Source organism: Cariama cristata, unplaced genomic scaffold (assembly GCF_000690535.1).
Source record: "Cariama cristata isolate BGI_N322 unplaced genomic scaffold, ASM69053v1 scaffold5018, whole genome shotgun sequence".
Lineage (NCBI taxonomy): Eukaryota > Metazoa > Chordata > Aves > Cariamiformes > Cariamidae > Cariama > Cariama cristata.
This window is the reverse complement of record NW_009629326.1, coordinates 30,775-43,825: the sequence shown is the minus strand read 5'-3', so window position 1 is coordinate 43,825 and position 13,051 is coordinate 30,775. Positions and strand designations below refer to the sequence as shown.

The following is a 13,051-nucleotide window of genomic DNA, read 5'->3' as shown; positions in this document are numbered from 1 at the left end:
TTTTGACCTGGTCCATACCAACTTCCAGGATTCTCCAAATGTTAACAGAAGATTAAGCTATCCATTTCAAAAGGCAACAGTGAGAAAAGCTTCTTCTCTTGATGCAGTAGGGACTACTGCCTGCACAGCTGGATTGTAGATAAATGCCTCTATGTAGCCCTTTCACAAGTTTTATTAAAGGAAGTGATGAGTGTTTGGTGTTTTTGGAAATGTTGTTTCATCTCAACGGCATTTATGATGTCCAGTTTAAAATGAAAGAAAAAGAAAAAATTACTCTACTTTGCGCCCTTCTGTTGCTCTGTTTATACTTGACCACCTTTAAATTTGTTTATTGTTATTTATTGATTAATGTTCGTACAACATGTGAATAACATATAATGCCCACACCTGTTGCACTCTTCTAGCACCTATTTTCCTATTGGTTCCTAATTTCTGTTAGAGGTTGATTTGAAAATGCCAGCAGTATGAACTGCAGTTTTACAAAGGCAAAAACTCAAAGCATGTTGAAATGCTTTTGTTAATGCTGAAAGTTAGTGTTGGAGGGATGAATGAGAGGTGTCCAGTGGGATTATTTTCTTCAGGGAGACTTAAACTTCTACATAATTTGGGCACTCTTGTGATAATGAAAAATCAGTGGTGTGTGACAGAGATATTGAAATCTTAGGGACACAGGCATTTTGTGAAGGAAAAGCAAAATATGTAAAATGGAAAAGCTTGAAGATCATAGAGGATAATTCTCATTGCTAATAATCAGAATTCCATGCGAAAAACAAGAGAGGTATCAGCCATTTTCTTCTTATAATCTTCATCAAATTTCTTATTCTGTGCCACAGTGAAATAATTCTTCCAGTCCCCGACAGTCCCTAAGAAACAGCACAGCAAAAAAAGAAAAAAGATTGATTTATCAGTATTTCCTGAAGCCCATTAGCCATGACTCACTAGCTACTTGCACCTCAAGGCTTATTTCAAAACAGAATGACAACCAGGAAGGCAGAGCTGATGCCAGTAACAAACCTCGGTACCTTTTCTCATGAATGGGGAAATGGAGTGATCCATTATTCCCTGAAATTCTTGAGTGTAGTTTGTCATGGGATTTTCCTTCATTATCTCAAATGAGGTATTATGGACTATCTTGTTTAGAACCTCCTGACTGACATCCTTCTCCAGGAACTTCAGAATCTTCTGAGTTTCTTTCTTTGGATTCTGCAGAGACAATAACATGGGATAAGATATAGAGCCAGGAAAAACAAAGAAATCAGACATAGTGTTAAAGTTGCAACTGTCTGTGAGAAGATCAGGTTATTGGAAGGTTTACTGATACAACTGGTGTTATAATAGAAAACTGTTGATGGTAGGTAGTATCTACCGGACTTCCAGATTTCAGAGCTCTAGAAACACATTCTGCCTTTTACCTCCTTCATATCTTCATAGAAGAGGTAGAGAATACGGTGCTTATCTTTTGCTTTCCACCATCCTTTCACATGGTCATACCAGGAGCCCCAGAGCACTGAAAAAGAAGTAACATCAGCAGCAGCTATAAATGCCCAAACTGTCTTTAGGTGTCTGTGGCCCTCATGTTTCCCTCATAACCAGTGTCTGGGCGTTTCCCAGCTGGTGTTGAATCACTGTGGGCATGACTGCCGTGCTCTGTGCTTACCACAGCATTCGTGCCATTAACCCCTCAGGTGTATGGATGCTCAGAGCAGGATTCATGTGTAACTTTAGAGGGCAACAAATGCAGATGCTTAGCCGTGAATGAAAATCCAAGCTGCCTTTATGGTCGATGGAGAGAAACAGATGTTTCCAGAGTCATTCATCTGATCAGCTGGACAAGACCAGTCTTAATTGGCCCTGCTTTGAGCAGGGGTTTGGACTAGATGGACACCAAAGTTCCCTTCCAACTTGCGTTATTCTGTGATTCTAACTGATTTAAATACTTGTTATACTATCAGAAATGCCTGTTTCTCTCCAGCAAGTATCAAGATGACTGGTTTACACACCAAGATGACTAGCTTGGACAGAGGTAGCCATGTTCTAGATGTCTGCACTGTGACAGGTGACTCCGAAGCCGAGCTGGTCAAACACAAGACACAAGGTCTCCTTTAGACATGAGAGTCTCATTCTGGTCCAGACAGTGGAGTTTCTAGGCCTAGATGGGGGCAAAAATATTAAGGACCTATGGAAGCTTTACTGACCCAAATTGCAAACTGCTATCCACCTGAGTAGGTTTTCTTTCTTGGATATGAGCACCCTTTTCTCAAAGGGAAGAACTAGCTTCTGGGGTTGCCCGTCTTTAGTTAGATAACTGACTTTGTTTAGATGCCTGATTTTTAGACAGACTGATTTAGGTAAAAAACTCCCTTATCTCAAATTCACACCTGACATTTCTACGCAAAATTAAACCTTAGTCTCTTGTATATCAGGTTAGAGTAAAACCAATTAAACCACTGTTGCCTCCCAGCTGGCTGCTTTTAACCTCAGAGAAAAGAGATTAAGCTTGAAAATTGTCATATTCTGAATCATAACAGAATAAAGAGTAGCTTTTTTTTTTTTTTTTTTTTTAAATGGGAATGTAAAGATAGAACTAATCCTTTAGGTACTAATAAAAACCCATGAATGAAAATAAATTACTACTGAAACACCTTCAGTAGATATCCTTCCATAGAGTGTCAGCACTGGATTTCAAACCATAGCTGAAATAAATAAATCAATGATGTAATGCATTTTTAAAATGAACAAAATCTCTTATACAACTCATTGCAGTTCATCACCTTTTCCAGTCATGAATTTCTCCATGAACTCCTCCCAGGTTCCTGGGTCAGGCAGTTCTTTATTCATTCTGTGGAAATGGTAGTATGACACGAGGTTGTCTTTTGGATTTCTTGCCACATAGATTATCTTTATTGATATGAAAAGAGAGAGAGAGAAAAAAAAAACAACTTACAGATGCTTACATAGATATCGAGCATCTCCTGGAGTTTTCTTTTGGAGCCTGACTGTTGTCAGATTTAAGAGATTTTGCTTTGAAGCTGCCGTTTTCTGAAATCCAACTCAGGTAATTCACTCTAGTCGTGACTTCCTTAGTTTCTCACAAGCTTTGCACATTAAAGGCAAAATATCTAGGGAGACCTTTAAATTTCACAAAGATTCTGGAAACCATATTCAGTCCTGGTTTATGTCACTTTCTTTGCAGGTGAAGTAGAATTGAGTCCTACCTCTTCAGCCTTACCTTACAGTTTTGTTCCCAGAAGGAGGGAGGCACCAGCTGCGCAGGGAGATGAGTTTTTATTGTTCGTGGAGAAGGCATAGCTTCAGCTAACTCCAGGCCTGTGGGATGTTTTGTTATGAGATGTGACTTGTTCTCTTAATTGCACTAGCACTTCTTTGCTATTCTCACATGTGTGATTTTCATAGTGACTTTTCAGCAGTTCACCTTGCAATGATCATTCAACTCCAAAGCAATTACGTAGCAGTGTAATATATACAACATTGCATAAACAGCTTCAGTGATTCTGGAGAAACTTTCACCTAAATATTCAAGGAGGAAAGGGGGAACACTGTTTCATATCTTCTTCTTGCTTTCTTGGGCCCATGTCTAACCCTGCATTCCAAGGGATGATGATGAATACTCATTTATATTTACCCAACCAAAGTTTTTCCCTCACAATATTTAGTGATCCCCTTCCACTTTGCAGGTAAGAAATTTTCGTTTCTTTCTAGGATATGAGAAGAACAGACTGGCTGACTAGACTTTCTGGATAGCATGTAAAGGGAGACTAGAAGATGACGGATAGTGGATTTTGACTGGCTATGGATATATGGGAATACTTGGGAATATCTGGTGATATGTGAGGATGTGTTATCGCCTCCCTCCCTCCTTTTTAAACATCCATCATGATCGCTATCATTTTCTTTTCCCCTATCATTGTCTATCATCCTCTGTAATTTTTTTTGTCTCTCTCTATGTCAACACAGTCTAGCTTAGAAGAGAAAAAGTAGCACTTCTGCTACAGAGTTAGTCAAGCTTTTTAGCTTCAAATGTGAAGAGAGTCTGGCTTAAAGATTTGTGTGGAACAGGAACCCTTGCTGGTGGAAGACTCTTGTAGGAAACTGTCTTTGCAAAACAGTCAGGCCTGCTAGTTGTCTGAATGCCCCATAGCTTGGTTAGATGACTAGACCCTAGAATTTAACAGCAGTCACTCAAGACAGTAGCAAAATCACTGAAAACGTTATCCACCTTTTGGGAATACATCCGTGACATAGGTTTCTCTTCCATACAGGCCCTAATCAGAGAATGGGATTCAATTACCCTCACGTTGCCATTTTATGCATATCTGCTGCTGGTTTAGGTGCTGTGGAGTATCACATATAGCTTTCAGCTGCCGTTCCAAAACAGCATGGTCTTCAGTAGTGCCCGGGTCACATCTGCCAGCCTTGCATTGGTTTGAGTAGCACTAGATATTTACGTTAAAGCAACAGAACTGACGCCTAATACCCAATACAGTGTATAGTTCAGTGATAAAGCAAGTGGGACCTCTCCCAGGAAACCTGGGGCACCAGCACTGGGTGCTTGTTTTGTTTCATTTTGTCTAAAACACAAACCTGTTTGTATAATATTCACCTGAGTAACTCATAGCTGGAGGCTCTGGCATAGTCCACTCAAGGAAAGGATGGCGTCTGTAAGTAGTGGCGCGTCTACACTTGTCAACATCTCCATTTTGTTGAATCATATCCACTATCTCCTGTGTCCATGTGGTACCTGAAAATGTCAATGTTTAGGTGTTTCCCTCAGGGACAGCCAAGAGCCTCTTCTGCTAGGGAACTGAAAGCCAGAAGGATGGGCTCCATATTAAAGGAGGAAGGAACAGCATACAAGACGATGGACAAAGCAGAAAGAGAGGATAATGGAGGAAAAATCTGTAATTGAGAATACAAAGGTAATTCCCAAAGCACAGTTTCAGGGATTCCATTTTAGACAGGCTGCTTCTTGCCAACAGAAAGAGCCTCCACCCCCACACCAGTAGCAAAAAAAGCTCTGGGATAAACTCACTATTATTTGGAGGTTGTATTATTTGCACAGAGGAGTGAAATTCCCTCCTCCCAATTTTCGTACCTCACAAAAATTCCGGTATTTCAACATTTGTTTTCATGCTGCATTTGAATGAAAAAATGAAATACCTGAACTTTGAGTGAATAAGAATTTCATACAGTTAGAAAATATAAAAAAGTTGCAGTATTTGCCATGTTTGCATTCGAAATGCTTTCATGAAGGAGAGTACAAGATATCATCTGCCTGAGCTACTGCAATATCTTGAAATTCGAGTTACAGTGTTGTGTCTCTCATGTGCTTCTTTTCCCTCACAGCCGTGATCACTGGGTTAACGACATCTCCTCCGAGGTACTGTGGCAGGTCAGCTAGAGAACAGGAGAAGGGATAACTTGGAAAGCAATGTGAGCAGGAAACTCAGCCCTTCTTAATGTTCTTGAACTGTGCATCTCAGGCAGATACAAGATAATGTCAAATGGACTCCTAACTTACTTTCTTTTCAATTCAATGGCTGGAAGGTTTTAATCCACGCTGGATTAAATAACATGGTTTTGCTTTCAGTATCCAGGAAATAAATTAAAAGCTTTCAGGTTTTACAAAAATAATGGAGCCTTTTTTTTTTTTGTAATAATGCTTTTTATTCTTCTACTGAAAAAAATACTTTAAATTTCTTACTAATTCAACATATTATTTTTTATGATCATCAGATGTTCCTGAATCTGTTCCCAAGTCCCCTAAACTGTACATGTTTTTATTCATCCAGGATTAATATTCATGCTTGTTATTCGTTGTTTTCCTGTGTAGTAAGTATAAAGGGTCTGGTCAAGAGGAGAAATAGTAATGAGCTAAGTGTCCAGTCACTGAATAAAGTACCAGATAGCTAATGTTAATGGTGGGTATTTTATTTTATTGGCTGAAATTAAATGAATTTGGTTATTTCCTTAAAATAATTAACCCATTTCAAGAAATCAGTACTGGTTTACACACCAAGTCATTCCCCAAATACATTATACAATCCATAGTTGTTCAGTCAGTTTCTATTATTTCTTAGTAATGATGACTTTTTACTAGAGTTTGTTAAATCATTACCTATTGGTGGAAAACATCTATTGTTGCCATTGATATCTATGTATATAATCTAAATCAAAGGAAACTTTTAAGTATTGGTAGTTAGACTTTGACCATCTGAACTCCAATAATAATAGATGCTTGTTACTTCTGCCAAAGAATTCAGAAGTTACTAGTCATAGCTGACAGAGCTTTATGTCTTTAAAATATGTCTGATTTGGGATTAAACAAATATCAGTCACAATAGAAAAACATAATTTTCAATTCCAACAATAAGCACTATCCCAAACTTTTCTGTTCTATTTCCTACCCACACCAACCTGCTTTTGCATAGGTTGCGATGAGCAGATCGTCAGGTCTGGCTTTGAACTTCCACACTTGGTCCCACGTGTCGCATATCGGTTTTGTGAGGAGAATACCTTCTACTTCACCCATCTTAGCTCGGGACAATGTCTGTTGCAGACTCAAATCTTTCATTTTATCCAGGGCCATTGAGCACTGAATGAAGAAAGAAAGGCTTGGAATTAACATACTTGCTCTGCAAAAATATCTAACTTTGCTCATCTATTCTGGAGATCTCTTTCATTGACCGAATTCCATGTCCTCTGATTTCTTTGGCTATGATTTGACCTATCTGGATCCACATATAGGCTCCTTAAAACTGGATCTAATTCTCAGAAATGATTGATATATTGCTGGTGGTGGTTCTCAGCATCTCTAAAAATCACTCTGTTTACTCAGTTAGAAAAAGAGAAAAAAAAGGTATTATTCCCATCTTTAAACATTTTGCCAAACATGTTTATGTAAAATTCTGGCTGTAGGCATGTGGTCTTTGAAAGGCAAGAAAAAGTAACCAGAGCTGTGATTCAAAAGAAGGCAGAGCATAACGGCTCCCACTGAAGTCCACGCACAGGACCCAACCCTTCCTTCTGAAAGAAAATAAACAGAAATGCCTGCTAACACCCTTTGGGCCTCGTACTCACAAAAATATTTGCAGAGCCTTTCTGTGTTTTGTTCCTGGAGCTTTCCACTCTTAGAGCTCTTTGCTGTTTATTGAATTTTGTTGCGGATAAATACCTGAACGAGATAGATCATTAACTAATGGTTGTTAGACTTTAATTATTGAAATCGATTTAGTTAAGTCTACTGCCTATTGTACAGTTATTGATTCAGTAACTAGTTGTTGATTTCTGGATTTCTCTCAAGGAGGCCTCTTCTTAGCCGCAACATTCAGAGCTCCAGAATCTGGTCAGAGGAAAGTTCTGCTTAAGGGGAGGCTATAGAAATCACCTCAATTAAAAATATCAACCAGAAAAAAGACATTTCAGTCCCAACAGCAAACATTGCCAAAATATTTCCTGTCATTTCCTTGTTTACTCTCACCCAGTTTCACACAGATTCAGTTGAGCAGAGCAAGAGGTTGGCTTGGTGGCTAGGCAGCGACCCAAGAAATTTTAAAAAAGAAGGAAAAGGAAACTTGCCAGAGAATTTTTCCTGCTTGAATGTCTTCAGTCCTTGGCTGTATTGACGACTGTGCACTAACTTAGATCTTCAGGCAGAAGTAGGATAAAAGCTTGGGTGGAGTTTCTGTTCCTCCTATGAGTGTGAGGAGAGCAAAGGAGGAGGAACAGCAGCAGCCAACAGCTGAACAGTTTTTCTGGCTTGGTTTGTGAACTCCTTTTTAATCCTGTGGAGGAAAAATACTTTGAATTCTCACCTAAAGTGTGATTCTTTACTGGCAACAACTTTAAATGTTGGTCAGTTGCTCGAGAAAGATTATTGTAACTTGTCTCTGTCATTGTCAAGTCTTGGAATAATTCATTTTCTTCCTAATAGCTACTCTAAATTGCAAAATAGTTTATTATTTGTTAATACCTAAGATTAACGAGAATGAATGAAATAAAGGTAACTTGGTTCCATTTTCACCGTGCCTATTTAATAGATGTCTAAGGGTCTGTTTCACTGCTGGAGCCAGCCATTTGTGTTGTATAGCACTTTCTAGACTGCTTCACTTCTCAACTAGCTAGGCATTATGGGGTTAGGGATCACTACATGTTCGATAATGTTCTTTTACAAAATTTAAGTTGTGCCTGTCTTTAAGTCTATATGAGATACTGGGAGAGATAATCATAGAATCATAGCATCATTTAAGTTGGAAAAGACCTTTAAGATCATCAAGTCCAACCACTAACCTAGCATGGCCAAGTTCACCACTAACCCATGTCCCTAAGCACCACATCTACACGTCTTTTAAATACCTCCAGGGATGGGGACTCCACCACTTCCCTGGGCAGCCTGGTCCAGTGCCTGACAACCCTTTCGGGGAAGAAATTCTTCCTAATATCCAATCTAAACCTCCCCTGGCGCAACTTGAGGCTGTTTCCTCTTGTCCTATCGCTCTCTACTTGGGAGAAGAGACCGACCCCCACCTGGCTACACTCTCTTTTCAGGTCATTGTAGAGAGCGATCAGGTCTCCCCTCAGCCTCCTCTTCTCCAGGTGAAACAACCCCAGCTCCCTCAGCTGCTTCTCACACAACTTGAGCTCCAGATCCTTCACCAGCTTCACCAGACTAGCCACAAAGAGCGTGGCAACATTGGCTACCAAAATTATGTCAATGACACTTTTATATCTAGTTCTCAGCTGTTGCAGTCATCCAGAAATGTTTGATTGCACCAGGAAAAGCTGTTCTTGGGCAAAATGCAGGTCACTGCAGCTGAACTCAAGCAAGTTTTAATGGATTGTGTTCATAAAAGAAAATTACTTTGAAACAGCATTGCTATCAGGCATTGCTTCCGTCTTCTGTTGAAGGCATGCAAGCACTGTGAGTACTCAAGGTTCATTTTGGACATCCTTTGGATGGTCTGGCAATGTTTGTATCTAAAATGACTTTCTGTTATATCATTATTTTAAAGACATTTCCTATGTCCTAATCAAACGAGGATGTGGCCATCGTTGCAGTAATCCTACCCTCATATGGAGGGCTAGTCAGCATGACCAGTGTAGTCTAGAAAGTGATTCAGCTGACCAAAGGTGCACTGACTTGCTCTGCAGAGTCCATGCACTGTATGGATTAGCTCTCCATTGACTGTAGGAGGAGCAGAGATATATCTAGCTTGCAAAGACTCACTTATATTTTAAGGCACAGGTGGGAAGTGCAGATGTTCTGCCCCAGGGGTGAGGGGTGAAACGAGAGTGAGTCAATGCAGGGTTCTTTCTGAATCTCTGTAAGAAAGGCCTGACAACAAATGGCTTACTGAAATAGCTGTTTCAATAAGACAGAGTGAGAGGAGGGATACAGACAGCGAGTAAATATTGCATCCCTTCAGATGCTGGGAACCTTGTGTTTGTGCAACATCAGATGGAGCCTGGGTGGATTTTTCCCAGGGCACGCCGAGCAGGTCCTGTCCATGGAGAGCAGCTCCTCCTTTTTGGCCATTCGAGCTATTATACAATTTTCTTGCAAGAAAACGACTCTTATTGAAGGATGTTCACAGGAGAACGTCTTGTTGCCCTTTTAGACAAAGGCAAGGCCAGGCAGGAGGTGTGATCACCGGTACCAAGTGGGAGCTGCCTGCAGGCTCCTGTTACAGGGAGCTGGCTGAGTTCACCTGCGGCCAAGCACAGGATGAACCCTGCAGAGCATTGATCTGGGCAGCTCCGGTTAACTGTGGTGGGGATCTCTGGCTCCTGGATGTAGCATGGTCTCCGGGTCAGGATCCCCACCTTCTACCCCATGGTCCACATAGAGGCAATGACTTTCCTGACATAACTCACAGCACAAAGTGGGTCCCTGCTGAGGGGCTGTGGGAGTCAGTGATTTGGTTCAGCATTCCCTGTACGATTTCAGGAAAAGTTTCCAAAGAATCAGGAAACAAACCAAGAAACCAAGAGGACTGCTTGATTGGCTTTAAGCCAACCACTTGATCTTTTTCTGGCTCTGACACTAGGTTTTTCTTCTGAAGGCTGACAACACCAAAACTAACAAATAACACAGAACAAGTAGAGAATATGTGGTTAAGGTATAATATTTCTTCTTCTGTTTGTGTTTTTTTTTTTTAATGTGACCCATACTTTTGAGTTCTGTCATGGGAGGATTTGCCATTTTCCTCTCTGTGTTAAGCCTGTGCTGATTCTGTTTGTCCTTCTCACACCTGCACCTGGTAGTTCATTTGCTGCTTTGAAATGGTATTCATCCGCCTTTCAGTTACCAACCATCCTGATAACCCAGTAATCCCTGAAGCACATCAGCTGGTGTGTCTGAACAAAGAAAAACTCAAGAGCTGCTTATCAGGTGGCTCTCTTTTATTGCAGCTGTTCATCTGAGTAGCCTGTGAACAGTGCACTGTGCCAGATAAGCTGGAGTGAGGTCAAAAGCCACTGCCTGTACCTTTAAAACTGCTTTTGAAGTATGCAATGGGTGATGGATTTCTCCTGTTGTGAAACAGGGAGGTCAGAGTTGAACTGACCGGTCCAGGGACTGAGTTTCTGGTCTGGGATCATGGTTTAGTGGCCCGCTCTAAAAAAAGACCAGGCATTCTCTGCAAAAAGCTTCCTCCATGTTTCCATTGATCTTTTCGTGAGTGCAAACTTCTGGCAGGTGTTTCCTCATGTAAAACACACTATTTACTTACATACTTTTATTTGGTGACATAGATTTATGATTGTTTCTTCTAAGTTTCCCTTGGTAGGAACTGGAAACAGAAGTGTATGTCCTGGGGACCCTCGGGCATTTGGTGGGTCAGGACCCCATTAATACATGCTACTCCTGTGCTTCATGGCTATCCATGCCCACACCATGCTGTTCTTGACATTGATATGACTACTTATGTGAGCAGAGATATTCAAATGTTACTGACTAGAACATCTGAAGGAAGTCAAGCAAAGATAAACAGCACTACAGTGGAGTCAAAACTAGAAGAAAGCAGATGAATAAAGACACAGTTTTCTTCCCTTAGCCCTCCAGACTCTGGAATCGGGTCAATGTTTGGTTTTTGCAGCTCTTCAAGTGAGATCTCCTTTAAAATCTCTTCTTTCATTCCTATTAAATATATCAGTTTTAGGTATTCTAGCGCGAAAAAAAAATGCAAAGGGATTATCTAAGAAATAAAATACGTTTCCAATTACTGCCTGAAGCTTTTATTTTTTTAAAAAAAATCATTAATAGAACATTTCTTGTTGAAGATAATTCTGCAACAAGATCTCTGGCAAAAGGTTCTGTTTTATTAACTAATGGAAAGCCCTAACATTTCTGTATTAGCTCTTTTTACTCTCCCTGCAATGAGTGTTTCAGGGATCACTTGTATGTAGAGAAAGAATATTTGAAAGAATGCGGGTGACTCAAAAACTCACCGAATGTATTACATCAGATTTTAAAAACAGCTAACAGAAATGTGTCTTGGACAAGAGAACTCTCTCAGGCTAGTGGACATGAGTAATACCCAAACAATTTAAAGCCAGAGAAGGCTGCTTTTGCTCTAATTTTCATGTTGGATTTGAATATTTTTGCATTTAAAATTTAATCAAGAATCACAGTATGACTTTCAAATCATGTTAGAAAAAGTGTGTTTTCTTTTGTTATTTGCACGGGATGAGACTTGAAGTGAGATGAAGGCTGCAAATCCTACATCAGTATAAACACTATAATATGGTTTTAAGCCTGATTTTCGTCAGAATTTGCCTATATTTAGCTGTCTATATGATCTAGGGTACTATGTCTTATAAATTAAAATCTATATGAAAATCTATAGCTGATATATTTGAGTTAAAGAATTTTTTTCCTTGTTAGGCTTAGTGCTTGTGTTACATTTCTCTCAAACTCTCGTCTCCCTCTGCTGGACAAAACGCAGACTTTATGCCAAAAGTGCTAAAACGTTTTAAATTTAACATTATAGTTGAAAGCTGTTAAAATCCTTAGACACTAACCTGTATTCCTTAGAAAAATGCATATTCTGGAAAAATGAAAAAGCAGTCTGGACAGGCCAAGGTTTCACTTTCAGGCTTCTTGAATTTTAAAGCTGCTTTCGTCTCTTGGTGACTGAATTAAACTGACCTGACTATCAGTCGATGAGCAACCTTGGGCAACGAAAGCTTTTGGTATTGTGGGATGATGCACCTAGCGTTAATCACAAATATGTCCTGTCGTCGACTCCTGGCTGTCACAGCCCATATGTTGTCAAGAACAATCCTACAGGTATCTCTAAAATAGGAACAGTTCTACCAATCTTGTGATGGTTATTTAATGAATGTCTGGGTTGCAGCCAGATACAGTTGAGATAATCATCACAGATACATTTATGTAATAGCAAAATAAATACTACGGGAAATGTTAAGTGTAAACATGGAATGGAAAGTTCTAAGGCTTTAATTCAGCAACACATTTAAGCACAATATCTAAGTGCAGTCCCTATCAGTAAAGCACTTATGTTCCATTACCCTCACACTCCAGAAATTTCTTTGCTTTAAGTATCCTCTCTCCAGCAGAGTTTCCTGCGAGAGGAAGTGTTGGAGCCCAGTTTGTATAACTCTGACCAGCTCTGCATGTGTTGGGGTCACAGTCATACTAATATACAGTTCTAAGGCTTTAATTCAGCAACACATTTAAGCACAATATCTAAGTGCAGTCCCTATCAGTAAAGCACTTATGTTCCATTACCCTCACACTCCAGAAATTTCTTTGCTTTAAGTATCCTCTCTCCAGCAGAGTTTCCTGCGAGAGGAAGTGTTGGAGCCCACAGTTTGTATAACTCTGACCAGTTCTGCATGTGTTGGGGTCACAGTCATATTAATATACAATCTTGTTATTGTGGGCATGCATAGCCAGGTGATAAAGTTTAATTGGGCTCCTGCAGCTTTTTCCGAATACTTTTCCCAAGAAAATATGCATATGAAATGCTGCAGTGTCACCTTGTCAGTAGCACTACATGCTTTTGGCATT

General features: G+C 39.9%; 1 protein-coding gene across 1 annotated transcript; it reads right to left on the bottom strand.

Annotated features, from left to right (window-relative positions):
* Positions 1-594: 594 nt before the first annotated feature.
* LOC104165465 (sulfotransferase 1C1-like) lies at positions 595-6,607 on the bottom strand. The gene is made up of 7 exons (XM_009705106.1): positions 6,436-6,607; positions 4,622-4,759; positions 3,230-3,327; positions 2,772-2,898; positions 1,413-1,507; positions 1,023-1,203; positions 595-863 (listed from the first exon to the last, which is right to left on the bottom strand). Exons 1-7 carry the CDS (start codon positions 6,605-6,607, stop codon positions 751-753), a joined length of 924 nt encoding a protein of 307 aa, XP_009703408.1. The 3' UTR covers positions 595-750.
* Positions 6,608-13,051: the final 6,444 nt, after the last annotated feature.

Bases quoted from the DNA above. Each gene is read 5' to 3' on its own strand.
- LOC104165465 (XM_009705106.1), bottom strand. From the start codon at position 6,607: ATGGCCCTGGATAAAATGAAAGATTTGAGTCTGCAACAGACATTGTCC. The intron at 3,328-4,621 runs GTGAATATTATA...AACATCCCACAG, and splicing joins TCCAGCTATGAGTTACTCAG to GCCTGGAGTTAGCTGAAGCT. The intron at 2,899-3,229 runs GTAAGGCTGAAG...ATATCAATAAAG, and splicing joins TCTGGGAACAAAACTGTAAG to ATAATCTATGTGGCAAGAAA.